This window comes from Hypanus sabinus, chromosome 8 (assembly GCF_030144855.1).
Source record: "Hypanus sabinus isolate sHypSab1 chromosome 8, sHypSab1.hap1, whole genome shotgun sequence".
NCBI lineage: Eukaryota > Metazoa > Chordata > Chondrichthyes > Myliobatiformes > Dasyatidae > Hypanus > Hypanus sabinus.
The window spans coordinates 19,416,142-19,433,909 of record NC_082713.1 but is presented as its reverse complement, the minus strand read 5'-3'; the positions used below and the strand labels follow the sequence as shown (position 1 = coordinate 19,433,909).

The following is a 17,768-nucleotide window of genomic DNA, read 5'->3' as shown; positions in this document are numbered from 1 at the left end:
CACATTTTCACATATGTCAAGTGATGCTATTTAAACACTGTTCGCCCTAAAGATGGTGTAGTATCTAACAGCCACATGGTGTGCAGAAGGCTGAAGCTAGGTTATGGTTGCCTACTCTAATCAAGCAGCATACTGTTCTGAATAAAGGCAGGGAGTCCTGCTATTTTCTGGACTTGTTTTCGTTCTTTGAGAGTTGTCCCAAATAAGTGGCTGCCTTGATTAACTGATGGCCCAATTAACTGGAATCCTCTGTGTGAATGGTAATTTCTTTTTTTAGATTATAGTGTTGTTTAATAAATACTGTTTTTTTTTAACCTGTCCACTTCTGGAATATGATCATATGTAGCATTATTTGGCCTAAGAAGGTTTCTTTTTGCAGTACCACCTGCGAAGGGAAGATGCCTTTCCATGAAAGGTTTGGTACTTTGGGTGTTCCATTAGCAAATGAGTATGAGGAATATCAAATAAAATTACATTGTTTCTTTTCTATTTTTCTACGTACCTCTGGCTATGAGTGTTGAGACCCTCCTTTGGTCAGGGTTGACCATGGATATTACGACCTAGCTGCCTACTTGATACGCAAGCCAGGGCAGTACAATAATGAGAGCAGCTGTTGCCCGTGTTGCAGACTCCCCCTCTCTACACAGCTGCTGAATCTAAAGGAACAGCAGAGACCAATACAGTTTGTCACCAGCTGCATCACAGGAGTTACCAGTCAGCGTTGAACTCAATGAGGGACTTGCCCTGGGAATTCCAGCTCTGGATTTTTTGTCGGAGTTTATTCCTTAAAGCCTGCCCCATGAGTGGGTTCAGCAGCAAGGCAGCAGACATTTGAGATCAGAGATTTTGTTCTTCTAGATGAGCTGCCAACCACGGCTGAAAAGCCCCATTTGCCTGAAGTGACTGGTTTTAAGGCACCAGTGACCTGCCTCCCCCCCCCCCCCCCCCCCCCCACTTCTGTCAGCAGTGGTTTTGCTGGGCTTAGTAGTTAAGTCACACGTGAAGGCCAGAAGCTGGACTTGGCTGTCAGAGGCTATTTGAGACGAACACCATAGGGAGCATTTAATAGGTAGTGGGAATTTTTGCCCATTATCACCCCAGTTATATTAACCTTAAAGAACTGGCTCTGGTTATGAATGTAGAACACATAACAAAGCATAACTTCACTCTAAATAGAAGATAACCATCCAGACTGCCACAAAGTTGATTTAGTTGTTTTGAAAGGTATCTTCTGATATTAAGCAGATTTGGTTCAAATGTTTGTCATGACTGTTAAAGATAAAATGAAAAATTAATTTTGGACAGATTGTTCCAGCCTCCATACGAGTAGTTAGGTTTCAGTTACCTTAAGTTTGTACAGGTTTCCCCCGCAATCCGAAGGTAGAGCATTCCGGTGAAACTGTTTGTAATCCGAAATGTCGTAAAGCGAAGAAGCAATTACCAATAATTTATATGGGAAAAATTTTTGAGCGTTCCCAGACCCAAAAAAAACCTACCAAATCAAAGCAAATAACACATAAAACCTAAAATAACACTAACATATAGTAAAAGCAGGAATGATATGATAAATTTATACCCTATATAAAGTAGAAATATTGTAGGTATGGTGTAGTTTCACTTACCAAACTCAGGAAGGTAGCGAGCCAAAATCAATTTGGAGAAAAAAATTGGCACGTACACGCATGCGCAAGCAACTCCCCGCATAAGGCTTCACGGTCATTGTAGTCTTTCTCGGGGTAAGCACATGTATAAAGCGGGCGTCTTTTTTTCGTAAAAGGGAAAATCCTCTTTGGTTAGCGAAAACAGGTACTAATGTATGTCTTTCGTAACAGTGAGTTGTCGTAAAGCGAACGTTTGAAAAGTGGGGGCCACCTGTATTTGATTAAATTTTTAATCTGATCTCATTTTAATAGCTAAACTTTTTACTTGTAATCTATGTCTTGGCTTTCTATCTCTTCTTTTCCTGATAATAGGTCAGGAATACCCTGCTATTGTAGAATTTGCCCCATTTCAGAAAATTCCAAAAAAGAAAAGCAAGAAAAAGGATGCAAAAGCAGGAACTGTTGAAGATGGTACGGACAATATACATTTTAGTGATGGTATGGACTTGTTTATCTTATTTATATAATATAAATGCTTGTGAACTGTTTTATATGTGATTGTTTTGTTTGTGTTGTTACGTAACCCCGTAACTGGGTCACTTACCAGCAAAGATAGAGAGGTCCGTTGAAGTCTGATGGTACTATTTTTAAAAGTATTTATTGATAAAGGTGCACAAAAGTAAGATTAATGCAAACATACAGATAATATACATCGTCAATACTAAATCTAAAAGCGCGGGTATCATAATAACCAATAAGAAATAGCTCTATCGTTGTCTAGGGGATACTGTATTGTCCGATGGAAATATAAAAGTCACTGTTAGTTCGTTCAAGCTGCAGCATTTTGGGTTTACGACAGAGACGGTTTAAACTTGACCAGGTCTTTTATGATGCCAATCCTTTGAGTCGGGGGAGTTGGTTTCCCCATTGCTAGCTAAAAGCCGTTTTCCATGGTACCAGCCACCAGTCCCAGGCAACAGAACTGAACGCACGTGGCTTCCTGCTATTATGGGGTTGCTAGCATTTCTTCTGGTGCGTCTGAGGGGCTGTTCCCACAGACCCTCTTTTATCCTGGCTCGCAGGGTCGTAGATGTCAATCAGGTTGGGGGTGATGCAATCCCTCCCTCAACCAGCCCACTTTGCCTGAGGGCTTCCACGTAGTACAGTCTCCAATCCACAAATTCGCCTTCCAGAGACAATGGCCATATCCCGTAGCTTTATATCGCCGGGGGAACGAGACATTCTGCACGTCTCTCTCTCATTTCCTGGGCCCCCTGACCCAACCCAACAGTGATCTTGCGATTCTCACAAAGGAGGGGGCTGCAGGCATAACAGTGTGCATTGATGAATTTCAGGTAGATTTTTAAGGTGTAACTTGGTTATCCCAATTGTACCAACTTCAGATACAAGCGTGTAAATTTTTGGGCGATGCCTCAAATGTTATCACTGGCAGACATAAAATATCCTGTGGCTCAATGCAAGCACTTTTTAGTGTGTTAACTTTTAGTTCTGCTTCATGTTCCTCAGTCAATGCATTTTTTTAAATGTGTGCATTCTAGGCTGAACAAATTTATTGCAATGACAGATAAAATAACAACCATATCTGTTGGTCTGGAGTTGCATGTGGCCCTGAACAGATAGGGACATTGATGGGCCAGGTGTACTAGAGTATCACTAAGATAATTATTTGTTGCAATTACAGATTCAAATTCTAGTTGGTGTTTTTTAATTCACACCTGCTGTGGTGGGATTGAACTGGTGTTTTATGAATCATGAGCCAACCATCGATTAACTGTTCAGTAGTTAACCATTGCATTTTGACTACCCAGATACACTGACACAGAGAGATAATCAGTTTTAGGTTAAGCTGTAACTGCAGTTTGATAGTGATGTGTACATGTGGCTGTTGCATTTCTTACATTACCAAAGTGACTACAATTCAAAAATAACTGTCTCCTAAGTGCTTTGACACATTCTAAAAGGAATGTGAAAGGCTCTGTGGAAGTGCAAGTGTTTCCTTATTTTTAGCTAGAAGATAGACTTTGGATTTATCTCAGAGCATGTGGTTTTATCAAGGAACTTGGGTTAAACAAAGAATTCCAAGTTGTGCCTTCAATCCATTATGATACTGCTTTTGTGCTGTACTCATTTTTATTCCATTATCTTGGGAGAAATGATTTAAATGAGAGACAAATGTTGAAAAAACAGTCCTTTACTGGTTTCAAGTTTGAAAAACGACAGATTTTGGTAGAAAATACTGGAAACACTCAGAAGGCTATGGAAGAGTAAAACAGGATTGATATTTTGGGTTGGTGCTGCTTATTCTGTTGAAATAATGACTAAAGCTTCAACGGCATAAAAGTATAGAACTGGAATGTTAAATGTTTTGCTCTTCAGAGATGTAACTTGGCCTTCCCAGTATTTTGTCTTTTTTTTTATTTCCAGCACCTGCTGTTTTGATTTTCAAATACTTTAGTGAAATGCTTTACATGGTATGAATTTGGTTAATGAAATCTTTGCTGTTTAACTTTGAGTCAAATGATCTAGCATGAATCACTGTAAGTAAATATGATTGTTGCTAGTTCTCATCCTGGGGCTCAATGATGTTTTATAATGTAGATATTTCTGTGGCTTGTTTTAATTGTCTTTCAGCCAAGTAATTTGTATTATATAGAGTGGCATGCAAAAGTTTGGGCACCCTGGTCAAAATTTCTGTTACTGTGAATAGTTAAGTGAGTAGAGCTGATCTCCAAAAGTCATAAAGCTGAAGATGAAACATTCTTTTCAACATTTTAAGCAAGATTAGTGTATTATTTTTTATTTTGTACAATTTTAGAGTGAAATAAAGGAAAGGAGCACCATGCAAAAGTTTGGCACCCCAAGAGACTCGAGCTCTCGGGTAACTTTTACCAAGGTCTCAGACCTTAATTACCTTGTTAGGACTATGACTTGTTCACAGTCATTGTTAGGAAAGGCCAGGTGATGCAAATTTCAAAGCTTTATAAATACCCTGACTCCTCAAAGCTTGTCCCAACAATCAGCAGCCATGGGCTCCTATAAGCAGCTGCTTAGTACTCTGAAAATTAAAATAAATGATGCCCACAAAGGAGGAGAAAGCTATAAGAAGATAGCAAAGCATTTTCAGGTAGCCGTTTCCTCAGTTCGTAATGTAATTAAGAACTTGGCAGTTAACAGGAATGGTGGAGGTCAAGTTGAGGTCTGAAAGACCAAGGAATTTTTCAGAGCAAACTGCTAGAAAGGCAAATCAAAACCCCTGTTTGACTGCAAAAGACCTTCAGGTTTAGCAGACTCTGGAGTGGTGGTGCATTGTTTTACTGAGCAGTGACACCTGCACAAATATGACCTTCATGGAAAAGTCATCAGAAGAAAACCTTTCCTGTGTCCTCACCACAAAATTCAGTGTTAGAAGTTTGCAAAGGAAAATGCCTGATGCATTTTGGAACCAAGTCTTGTGGACTGATGAAGTTAAAATAGAACTTTTTGGCTACAATGGTGGACTGATGAAGTTAAAATAGAACTTTTTGGCTACAATGAGCAAAGGTATCTTTGGAGAAAAAAGGGTGCAAAATTTCCTGAAAAGAACACCTCTCCAACTGTTAAGCATGGGGTGGATCAATCATGCTTTGGGCTTGTGTTGCAGCCAGTGGCATGGGAAACGTTTCACTGGTAGAGGGAAGAATGAATTCAATTAAATACCAGCAAATTCTGAAAGCAAACATCACACCGTCTGTCTTTAAAAAAAAAAGAAGCAAGCAAGCTGAAGATGAAGAATGGATGGCTTCTACAACAGGATAATAATCCTAAACACATCTCAAAATTTGCAATGGACTACCTCAAGAGGCGCAAGCTGTTTAGGCCCTCACAGTCCTCCGACCTAAACATCATCGAAAATCTGTGGATAGACCTCGAGCAGTGCTTGCAAGATGACCCAAGAATCTCACAGAACTAGAAGCTTTATGCAAGGAAGAATGGGCAAAAATCCCCCAAACAAGAATTGAAAGACTCTTAGCTGACTATAGTGAACGTTTACAAGCTGTGATACTTGCCAAAGGGGGTGTTACTAAGTACTGATCGTGCAGGGTGCCCAAACCTTTGCTTCTGGCCCTTTTTCCTTTTTTGTTATTTTGAAGCTGTAAAAGATGGAAATAAAAAAAGTAATCTTAAAATATTAAAGAAATGTGTCATCATCAACTTTATGCCTTTTAGAAATCAGGTTATCTTTTACTCGCTTAGCTATTCACAGTAACAGAAATTTTGACCAGGGGTGCCCAAACTTTTGCATGCCACTGTATTTTGTTAACAACACTCTTAAGTATTCTTTAGTTGCTCTTGGACCAGTGTTGTTAGCAGTTGGAGAGGAATCTATTGAGTCTATTGAATCTATTGCCTTTGACTGAAGAAAGTGGCATTAAAATACAGATTTTGTTAGGAGATCAGGGAGTACCAATTCTTAAGACTTGGGTTTTCTAGTGAGGAGACCAGTGCTCCTAGTTGCTATCACCATGTTGATTTAATATATGCACTTTAAAATTGTGTTGTATCAATTATGGGGGAAAAGATTTGCAGTGTGTTAGATTCATTTTTTAAAAAATTCCTGTTTATTTCACTGGCTTGGAGATTAAAACTTCTCCCTTCTGAAGTTCAGATTACAGGTTTGAATCCTACTTGGGCTTACAGGTACAAAGTTCAAGTTAACTCTTTGCTAGAATACTAAGTTTGTGTATTATAGGTCCGGTAAAAAATTATTTCGAAGCTCAATACATAGTACCTTGTAGTGGTTGGCGATATTTTGTCCCTGATCCACTGTGGGAATAAGTGCCAAGCAAACGCAAGGTGCTGATCTGGAGATCAAAGTTCATATATTTCCATGGCAGTTCTGAATGATCCTATCGTCCAAGTTGTAGAAGTTTGTAATGCCTTTCTGATAAGGGAAATTGAGCAGTTTTTCTAAAACAGAAGACCTTGAATTAATTGTTTCGATTTTGATTGAGTTTGCTTTGGAATTAGCTGAACTTGTGCTCACTGTTTTGTATTTTTTTATATATATCAGATCCTGAATACAAGAAGTTTTTGGAGAGTTATAATAATATGGACGATGAGAAAAATTCAAACAATCCTGAAACACTTCTGGAGGAAATTGAAGCAAAAACAAAAGAACTGGCGGGTAAATAGAACTGCTTCAAAAAAATCTAAAGCTTCCAAATCTTTATTTGCTTGTTTATAAAAGAGTTGCAGAAATGATAATTCTCTAAATTATTGCTTTAAATAATCTTGTGCTCTTTAATACTGAATGCTTTTCCATAAATGAAACTTTTTTGTTATAATAATTAATGAAGGTCTACAATAAAAGCAGTTTGCTCTATTGTCTTTGATCAAAAAGAACCATCAACTTAGGCCACCACAATGGTGTCGTGGTTAACATGATATTACAACTTGGGGCATCAGATTTCAATTCTGGTGTCCTCTGTATTTTAAAAAAAAGTCTGTACATTCCTTCCTGTGTGTCTGTGGGTTTCCTCCCACGGTCCAAAGAAGGTTAGTGGGGTCATCATAAATTGTCTTGTGATTTGGCTAGCTTGGTGGGTTGCTGGTTGGTGCGATTTGGTGGATTGGAAGGGCCTTTTCCCTGCTGTATCTCTAAATAAAAAAAAAATGATTTCTGGTATAATTTTGAGCATATAAGGGTAATGGCAGGTTTCGTTCTTCTAAGGTGAGTTGTAAAAGTTTGCTAATTTAATAACAAGCAATAATGTGTTTTGGTAGTTTTAATTAATATGTAAATAGGCCTAACATTGAATGCTTGTGTACATGGACTTGAGTTGCTATTATTTAAAACAATATGTATTTTGTTAATGGTGTATTCCTGATTTATGATTAGGGAGTCCTATGTTTCTGCTTGTTACCATCTGCTCCCAATTACGTTCATGCACTTCAGAAATACAGCATTAATGCTAATGGAGCTTTTTGTGTATCTTGGGTCTTTTACAAAGACACTGTGTACTGATAACCGTTTGTACTTTTTTCTTGAGCAGTAATTTTCCCTGAGTTGTGCTACATGTCAGTGTATAAGGTTTATTCGGCATTTTCTCTAATATTCAGAAGTTTTTGCAATAGTCTAAATGGATAATATTTTTAATTCACAGCCAAGAAAACAACACCTCTTCTGGACTATGTGAAAACTAAGCAGGTAAAGATCCACCCCCCCCCCCCCCCCTCAATTTGTTATTTTGAAAATTAGTGTTATTTCCCTCATACATGCTGTTAATGAATGAATGTGTTATTGTTTTCTCTACCAGAGAATAAGAGAGGAAAAACGAGAAGAAAGGAGGAGACGGGAGCTGGAAAAAAGGAGACTTCGAGAAGAAGAAAGAAGAAAATGGAGAGAGGATGAAAGGCGGAAAAGGAGGGAAACAGAGAAACAAAAGAAGATGGTAGAAAAAGGGTTTGACAAAGAAAAGGATCGATCAAAGGATGAACCAAAGATAAAGGTGCACTATAATGTCAGTACATCTACAAAATTGCTATATTAACCAATAAAATATGTAACGGGCATATATCTCAATGGATTTGTAGCTTCTGAAGAAGCCAGAAAAAGGGGATGACTCCTGCATGGAAAAGCCAAAGGACAAACTAAAGAAACTGGACAGAGAAAGGGCTAAAGAAGACAGGTCATTCATTGCCCAGGGAAAAAGACTGGAGAGTTCCATCAAGGATGATAAAGGAAAAAAGTACGTGGGACTAAATGGAATTAATTGTATCTGTTGTTTTGCTATTTGTTTCAGTAAATGTATTTCTTTACCTGTGATTATAAATCAGTGCTAGAGTACAGAGAACCACAAGTAGTGATCTTCCCTGCAGACTTTTATAAAGGCTGCTTTTGTCAATCTTTGCCAAACAGCCTTTGGCTTTTTTCTCGCAATAGACTTTGAAGGCTGCTACAGCATAGTGGTTGCAATACTAGATTCATAATTTCTAAACGGTGTAAATCAGAGGTGCAAGGGAACTTGGGAGTCCTCGTGCAAGATTCCCTGAAGGGAAAATGGAGACATCTCTTTCTCCGTTACTGGGGAGAGCGAGAACCTGCAGTATATCGAATACCAGGTGAAACACGAAGTCTTTGGGTTAACTCTGTCTTTGCTATTGCTTTGCTCACACTTCAGTGCTCGGTGGCGGTGTCGATGCTTTTTTTTGCTGGTGGGGATGGGGGGATTATTACTCACTGCCAGTTGCATGCAGGAAGGAGGAGCTGGTGGGGGGGTCTTTGGAGTTCTAACATTTAACTATCATTCATTCTTTGGGGTACCCTGTTTTTGTGGGTGGTTGTGAAGAAAAAGCATTTCAGGATGTATTTTGTATATATTTCTCTGACATTAAATTGCACCCTTGAAGTTGTGTCGGTGATAAGGACGGCAATTGCAATGTTAGCGTTCATTTCAAGACTACTGCAGTAGAAGAGCAAGGATGTGATGCTGAGTCTTTATCAGGCACTGGTCAGACTGTTCTTGGTGTATTGTGAGCAGTTTTGGGACCACATACCTAAGAAAGGGTATGATGGCAATGGTAGAGATCAAAAGGGGAGGGTTCATGAGAATGATCCCAGGAATGATGGGGTTAAAGCATGAAGAGCGTTTAATGGCTCTAGGCCTGTACTCACTGCCGTTTAGAAGAATGAGGAGATGGGGGGGGGGGGGGAGGTGATTGGGATCTCATTGAAACCTATTGAATATTGGAAGGCCTGTACAGGGTAGATATGGAGAGGATGCCCACTATGGGGAATGAGTCTAATACTAGAGGGCGCACAGCCTCTGAATAGAGATGGGGAAGAATTTCTGTAATGAGAGAGTGGTGAACCTGCAATTCATTGACACATGGTGTGGAGGTCAAGTCATTGTGTATACATAGACCATAAGACATTAGGAGCAGAATTACACCATTTGGCCATCAAGCCTGTTCGGTATAAAGTGGAGGTTAATAGGCTGTTGATTGGTAAGGTCATCAAATGTTACAGGTAAAAGACCAGGAGAATGGGGTTGAGAGAGATAATAAATTGGCCATTATGGAATGGTGGAGCAGACTCGATGAGCTGACTAGCTTAATTCTGCTCCTATGTCTTATGGTCTTATAATCATTTGTGCTTAGAACCAGTCCCACCACAGCAGATTGGAAATTAGAAACTAAAAGCTATTTATTTGTTTCTGGTCTGGCCTTTATCTTCTACAACATAGTGGTTGACTCAGCTGCCCTGTGAACAGGTCTCTTCATCCTGGGTCATGTAGAAATCCATAATGAATACTGGCATTTCAGATACGCCAATTTTCCTGGCAAATACACCCAACGACCTGGGCTCCACAGCTGCCCATGGTAATATATTCCACAAATTCACTACCTTCAGGCTAAAGAAATTTCTCCACATCTTAATCAAAAATGGATGCCCCTCTATCCTGATGCTTTGCTCTCTTCTCCTCGAATCCCCCACCATAGGAAATGTTCTTTTCACATCTACTCTGTCTAGGCCTTTCAACGTTTAAAAGGTTTCAATGAGATTCCACCCCCCACCCCACCTTTCTACATTCCAGTGAACACAGATCCAGAGCCATCAAATGTTCCTAAAATATTTTCTAAATGGGGAGATGCAAAGGGACTTTTGAGCCCCTGTGTAGAACACCCTAAAGGTTAATTTGCAGGTTCAGTCAGTGGTGAAGAAGTTAAATGCAAGGTTAGCATTCATTTTAGAAGATCTACATCTATCCTGCACCTTCCTCATTTTTCCCGGAAACTCATGCCATTGCTGCTCTGCTGGCATCCCTGCCAGCATCTCCTTCCAATTTACTTTGGCCAACTCCTCTCATGTGACTGTAATTTTCTTTACTCCACTGAAATACTGCTGCATCAGACTTTACTTTCTCCCCATCAAATTTCAAGTTGAAATCAATCATATTGTGATCACTGCCACTGGGGGTTCTTTTACTTTAAGCTCCCTAATCACCTGCCATTTATTATATAGACACCCAATCCAGGAGTTCAGTTTCCATGTCTTATCAGCGAGGAGGTGCTACATAGTAGCAGGGAGAATTTACACATTTGGCTCTCCTTTTTACGAGACTGTTAGCCATCGGTGGAGCTGAAAGAGTGACAAGCGCTACAAATTACATTACCACACCAGACGTGTCACAGCAGGCATTTTGACACCATAGCATAATAACTGTTTTCTTAATTAGAAGCTTTTGTTTTAGAGACTTGAATGAGTTTTGCTTTGTTCGGACCCAGTAGGTTTGAGGACGATGGCGGAAGAGAGTACCGAGAGAAAGAGGAAAGGGAACGCGAGAGGAGAATGAAGGAGAAAGAACGTCAGAAACGCCAGGAGGAAGACCGCAGGAAGCTGAGGGAACGGTGTGAGGCTGACAAGCCTTTCAGGAAAAAAGATGAAGATATAAAGAAGGAGAAGGATCAGTCAAATGAAAAAGCCAGGAAAAGGGAGAGCTTGGAGATTACAGCAAGTTACGACAAATTAGAGAAGGGAAAAGAGGATAAGAAGGAGGAAACTGCAATAAAAAAAGAACGAATCAGAAATAAGGTACAGCATAATTTCTTTTACTGACAGGTAAAACGTGCACCTCCTGGTACTCTAAAGGTTGGAAATTCTTGACCTAGTATGAATTTCTGCTATTTTGCCCTGTGCTATTATTGGCTGAAGAAGAGCCATTGAGATTTGTTCCATTTTCCAGCTCTTGTGATAGCCAAATGCTCATCCAGATGTGTTTTTAAAATGAAATGAGTGGGCCAGATAAATAGAAACAATCATTTATGTGAATCTTGTTACTTATAATGTTATTTTTCCTATTGTTGGACTATACTAACTATTGACTCCTCTAATAAGTAAACGTGTTCTTACCACTTTTCCTAAGTAAGTTTCATAGTTTTGTACCCTTGACGAAATCACATTGGACCTTCTGTTGTCGACAAACCATTCCCAGTGTAGGCAAAGCTGGTCTTTAACATTCCTTGTAAAATCCTTAAACATTCTTTGAGCCTTCTGCACTGAGTTAGGATCATTCTTGTAAGTCCTTGTTGGTGTTACACTATCCTGCTGCCCCAAGTTGGCTATAGTTAAAGTAACAGTTACTGAAATGTTGTACAGTGCTGGTGATTATCGATCAGTTTGATTCCTGCTGCTATCTACAGGGAGTTTGTACATTCTCCCCATTGCCATAAGGGTTTCCTCCAGGTGCTCTGATTTTCTCTCATATTCCAAAGATTTGTGGATTAGATTTAGTCAGTTTTACGCATGCCATATTGGCTTCAGAAGTGTGTCAACATCTTCCCCAGCAGAGTCATCACTAATTTCACTGTATGTTTTGATGTACATGTGACGAATAAACTAGTCTTGTATTTTATAATGTGGACACAATGAGCGTTTGGTTTTTGGGAGTTCTAACTTGTTTTGTGTAAAAAGCATAACAGATTTTACTCCTCACCTTGAATGTTTTTGACCGTTGATTTGCCGCAAAGCAGTGGTTTGCTGTTCATTCTTAATCACACGCAATGTAGGTAAAGTTTTAGCTTTGTCCAAATAGAACTTTTATACCTCGCCCTCAACCACCATAATAACTCTCATTGATGCTCCTTTTGCCTACAAGGGTGTCCATCTTGTACTGGTCCATGGCTTTCCAGTTTATTTTCCCTTCTCCCAAACCCTGCTGACCAAAACGAGTCCAGGAATCTGATGCCCTCCTCCCTGCAAGCTTCATCTGTACTATCCTTGGCCGGCATGGTAGGGTAGTAGTTAGTGTAAAGTTTTTTAGCTAGCAGTAACATCGGGGTTCAATTCTAGCCACTGTTGGTGAGGTTTGCTTTCCCCATGACTGCATGAGTTCCCTCTGGGTGTTTCAGTTTCCTCCTACATTCCAAATATGTGTGAGGTTGTGGGAACACTATGTTGGCAACATTTGCAGGGTGCTCCCAGGGCAACGCTGGTGCAAATGATGCTGTTCACTGTGGTTTAATATACACCACCTGTCCTGTTGCCCCATTAATACACATGGACATTTGAATTTCATTGAAGTTGTCCTTTTGAATCTCTTTTCCAGCAAACTAATTTCCTTGTTGATTCTCTTTTGTGGTTAAGTTATTGGTACAGTGCTCATAAAAAGTATTCAGCCACCTTGGAAGTTTTCATGGTTTATTGTTTTACAACACAGTAGATTTAGTTTGGACTTTTGATACTGATCAACAGAAAAGACTCTTGTGTCACAGTGAAAACAAATTTCTACAAGTTGGTCTAAATTTATTACAGTTATTAAACACAAAGTAGATTGCATAGTTACTCATCCCCCTTTCAAGTCAGTATTTAGTGGATGCACCTTTGGCAGCAATTACAGCCTTGAGTTTGTGGATATATCTCTATCAGATTACATGGAGATCATGAGTGAACAGCCCTTTTCAAGTCAAATTTTCAATTAGATTGAGGTCTGGACTTTGACTTGGCCACTATAGGACATTAACTGTTGTTTTTAAGCCATTCCTGTGTAGCTTTGGGTTTATGCTTGGAGTCACTGACTTGCTGGAAAACAAATCTTCTCCCAAGTCGCAGTTCTCTTGCAGACTATATCAGTTTTTCCTCCAGGATTTCCCTGTATTTTGCTGCATTCATTTTACCCTCTACCTTCACAAGCCTTCCAGGGCCTGCTGCAGTGAAGCATCCCCACAGCATGATGCAGCCACCACCGTGCTTCACAGTAGGGATGATGTGCTATTGATGGCGTGCAGTGTTTGGCTTACGGCAAACATAGCATTTAGCCTGATGGCCAAAAAGCATTATTTTGGTTTAATCAGACCATAGAAGTATCTTCCAGCTGACTTCAAAGTCTTCCACATGCCTTCTGGGAAATTCTAGCCAAGATTTCATGAGTGTTTTTTTCCCAACAGTGGCCTTTTCTTTGCCATTCTCAATTAAAGCTGTGATTAGTGAAGCACTCGGGCAACAGCTGTTTATGTGCAGTCTCTCCCATTTCAGCCACTGAAGACTGCAACTCTTCCAGAGTTGTCCTAGGTCTTTTGGTGGCCTCCATCACTAATCCCCTTCTTGCATGGTCACTCAATTTGAGGGTGGCTTGCTTTAGGCAGATTTACAGCTGTGCCATATTCTTTCCATTTCCTGATGATTGACTTGACTGTATTCCAAAGGATATTCAGTGACTCAGAAATTTCCTTGTGCCCATCTCCTGTTTTGTGCTTTTCAATAACCTTTTCACAGAGTTACTTTGTTTTTTTTTTGTCTTTATCGTGTAGTTTTTGTCAGGAACTGACTCACCAGCAGTTGGATCTTCTAGATACAGATGTATTTTTAGTACAGTCAATTGAAACACCTTGACCATGGGTCTCCAAAAACAGATGGCCACATAACTAATGTGTCTTCTAAAACTAATTGACTGCACCAGTGATTATTTGATGTGTCATATTAAAGGGGTAAATACTTCTGCAATTTTGTGTTTTATATTTGTAATTAATTTAGATAACTTTGTAGAGATCTGTTTTCACTTCGACATGAAAGATTTTTTTTGTTGATCAGTGTCAAAAAAGCCAAATTAAATCCACTATGATTCAATGTTGTAAAACAATAAAATATGAAAACTTCCAAGGGGACTAAGATACTTTTTGTAGGCACTGTGCCTCTGGCTGATTCCTGTCTTCAATCAGAATGTTGTGCAACTGTTCAATGACACAGTTCACACCCCAGCACCAGAAAAGCAACATGCCAACTTGGCACGTCTGTGACTGCAGGTAATTCAATCTGATTTCAATTGATTTTGCTGTCTGCAGCTGACCACCTATTTGGATCTGAACTGGACTTTGGCTGCAGCTCCCAGAGAAGCTGTCACCCTTGCTAGTAAAGAATACCAATTGAATGTAAAATTCATTGGGAACTCGTGTGGAATTGGTACATTCCTCCTGCACAGACCAGGTCCCATCATTTCTACCTATACCTAGTTACTGCCATGTTGTGTCATCCATGTTGTTCTCTGCTATCAGATTTCTAAATGGACAGTGGACCACCTATTAACACCACTTCACTATTTCTGTTCTTTTTGCACTACTTATTTTTTGTGTGTATATTTCTTTAGTATTTATCTATATATTATTTACTTTAGTATACTATATACTTTAGTATTTATCTATTGTCTATACTGCCATATAACAAATGTTATTACTTACGTCAGTGATATTAAACCTAATTCTGATGTACTGCAGAGAGGTTAAATGCTGCTTCGGTTCCTTCAGCTAATAACACTCACTGTGCTTATTGTTGTCTATGAAAGGCAAGCGTGAATTCCCCTGGAAAACCAAAGGTTTGCACTCAAGTTTTTATTGTATAGACAGGGTATAAACACCTTGAAAATCAGCTTTCTGCAGCAGCACAGTACATTATACAAGTTAATAATCTTAAATTGACATCAATTATACATGACAAAATAAATGTACATTGTGGGAGAGAGCAGGAATATAGTTCTAAGTAGAATTGGGTTTTTGCCGGTCAGTTCAGTTAAAGAACCTGATGGCAGTGGGGAAGAAGTTGTTGTTGAACTTTGTCTGGGTTTTCAGGCTCCCATATCTCCTGTCTGGCAACATCAAGAAAAAGGTTTCACCTGGACGGTGGGGTCCCTGTTGATGGATGTCACCTTCCTGAGACATTTGCCTTTTGGATATGTCCTTATGGGGAGAGTTACACCTGTGAAGGAACTGTGCATTGGAGTTTCCATACCAGCCCATGATGCAGTCAGAATGCTCTTAATGGGCCGTAGCTCAACCTGCCATACTGAGTGACATTTATCAAATTTATTTTTAATATTTCTCTTGAGTAAGCTCTCTGAATATTTTCTAATATAACTCAGTCTTTACATAATGGATTTTTAATCTAGGAATTTAACATCAAACCACTGAAATATTAAATTGCTATAATTTTACAAATCAGTCATTGTTCATTGGAACTCACGTGGTCCTTTTACTGCCTCTCCCAGTTACTAAAGCTCTGCCGTAACTTTTGCCGGAAATGTATCTGAATTGTTTTATTCCATTACAATGAACAAAACAGCTGGACTTGTATTATTTTGCAAGATGGTGTAAAGAGTAAACACTTTATAAAATGTGCAAATAATTCTTACCATATTGAGCTAAAGACTGTAAAATCTCAACAGATCAAGTGGCATCTACAAAGAGAGGAATGGTTAACAATTCAAGTTCTGTGCTTTCATGTCTTTTATTTCTTTCCAGGACCGCCCTACCATGCAGCTGTACCAGCCAGGGGCGCGGAGCCGCAGCCGCTTAGTGGCATTTTCAAAGTCTAGCGAAAGCAGCATAAAGCCAGCAGAAGAAAGCGAGGAGAAAAAAGAGCCTGAGGCTTCTGGAAACATTGCTGAAAAGGCGAACGAGGAATGAAAAGGCTGCTGCCCGTTCAGTGATTGAGAAATCACAGTATGCCAGCCGTATGGGGAAATTCAAAAGTGCCCTTATTGGAGATGAGCTTGGAGAATGAGAATGGTGCGTTGCTTGTCAGATTAAAACGTTTGAAACTGGTAATTTCCCAATATTAAGAATGGAGGTTTCTTTTGCCATCACAGTTGTGACAGGTTACTGATGTGCAAGATTGTTGCAGTTGGAGAAAACTGGGATGTAAATTAGATGTGCTTACTAGACAGATGCTAGTAACTCTGAAAATGTACTAGCCAACAGCTTTGATAATGAGCTAATGATATCCCATTATTTACTTCAGGAGAGGCAAGTAGAAAGGACGTGTTCTGGTGGCTACAGCAGAATTACAGCAGAAAATGCTAATAACTTACCTGAGCTGTAAGTTGATATAAATTTTAGTTCCACATTGCAGGTTAGAATATGAGAGACCAAATTCTTCATGGCCTTAATAGATTCCATCTGTGGTGGGAAGATCAATGAAAAGGCCCAAGGGAGTAAAATAAAATTGTTCTTTCATACTTGTTATAGGTGCTGTATCATTAGCTTTCTACCTGTCTAAGGTATATCAGTTGCAATTTGTATTGGAGATCATGTAATGCTTCAGTTTTAAATCTAATCAACTGGTTCCAGTGATTTGTGCTTAAAATCTAAGTGTACTTTCGTATTGCTGTGCCAGTCCAGTGCTCATGATCCAAATTGTGTTCAATCATGAACATGAGGGTAGCTGAAAATGATTCATTAAGGGATGAGTATGAATCGATAATCTGCTCTCTGTACAATTTCCTCTTTCTTCCTGTGCCTTGGGAAGTCCCCTACGATGTTGTTCCCTAGTCAACCAATAGAGGGTGCCAGTAAGCTTGGTAACCAGGAGTCTGTTGCATTAGGAAATCTGAGGGGTGTGTGTGTGCTTTTTAACAGTTGCTAGAATGGTAATCAGATCCTTGAGTTGGGAAAATGTTGATTTGAGTTTTTGTTTTGAGAGAGCTGGATGGCTGACAGAACAAACCTGTTTGGTGACTAATCCTTTAAGACTGTTTGTGATTTACTAAGTAAATGGATTTGGATCATGCGTAGTAAAATGAGAAAGAAAACTTTGGAGCCTGTTTCTTGATCCTGATTTGTAACATTGCCAGTTCCAGCATTTCATGTTTAGTATCTTGTAGACGTTGTTCTTCAGGATCTGAAGTAAAAACAAATGCTAAACCTGCATCAACAAACTTTTTTTGGCTTTACTTTTAAAACAAATGTTGCAAATCTGTTTGTACATTCCAAGAACAGAGCTGTTGTAATAATTCCATCTATTGAAAGCTGAAACTTTTACTACATTCTCAAGGTGATATATTCTTTCCTAATTTGTTTGTGTGTTTGTTTATATTTTTCAATAGTGTTGAACACTTGCGATCAATAAATACCCATGCCAATGTGTTGAGTCTTAATTTATCCAAACCTCAGTAGTTTAACGGCATTTTAGACTATAGAAGCTTGCAAAAGGAGACAGCATATATACCTTAATCTTAAAGAGCTGTTTTCATTTACAGACTTTATTCCTATGGCCTTTGAAATTAGTCGTCCTTCAAGTAATACTTTAAAATTGCTGTGAAATCTGTTTCTGTAGTATTCCAGTCCTGAGTGTAAAGGAATTCGAGGATTTTGTAGTTTCTCCATATTTGTTCGAGGATT

At 39.2% G+C, this 17,768-nt stretch overlaps 1 protein-coding gene across 2 annotated transcripts in view; it reads left to right on the top strand.

The window, feature by feature from the left end:
- The window catches only part of upf3b (UPF3B regulator of nonsense mediated mRNA decay), a 28,003-nt gene extending 10,492 nt beyond the window's left edge, over positions 1–17,511 (top strand). The window contains exons 4-10 of one of the 2 annotated variants that reach the window (XM_059976775.1): positions 1,974–2,099; positions 6,673–6,786; positions 7,766–7,809; positions 7,919–8,110; positions 8,196–8,350; positions 10,893–11,196; positions 15,891–17,511. In XM_059976775.1, the coding sequence (XP_059832758.1) occupies positions 1,974–2,099; positions 6,673–6,786; positions 7,766–7,809; positions 7,919–8,110; positions 8,196–8,350; positions 10,893–11,196; positions 15,891–16,055 (1,100 nt within the window). In that variant the 3' untranslated portion in view covers positions 16,056–17,511. Of the gene's footprint in view, positions 1–1,973; positions 2,100–6,672; positions 6,787–7,765; positions 7,810–7,918; positions 8,111–8,195; positions 8,351–10,889; positions 11,197–15,890 lie in introns of both variants that reach the window. The other variant, XM_059976774.1, reaches the window with a different exon arrangement.
- Positions 17,512–17,768: the final 257 nt, after the last annotated feature.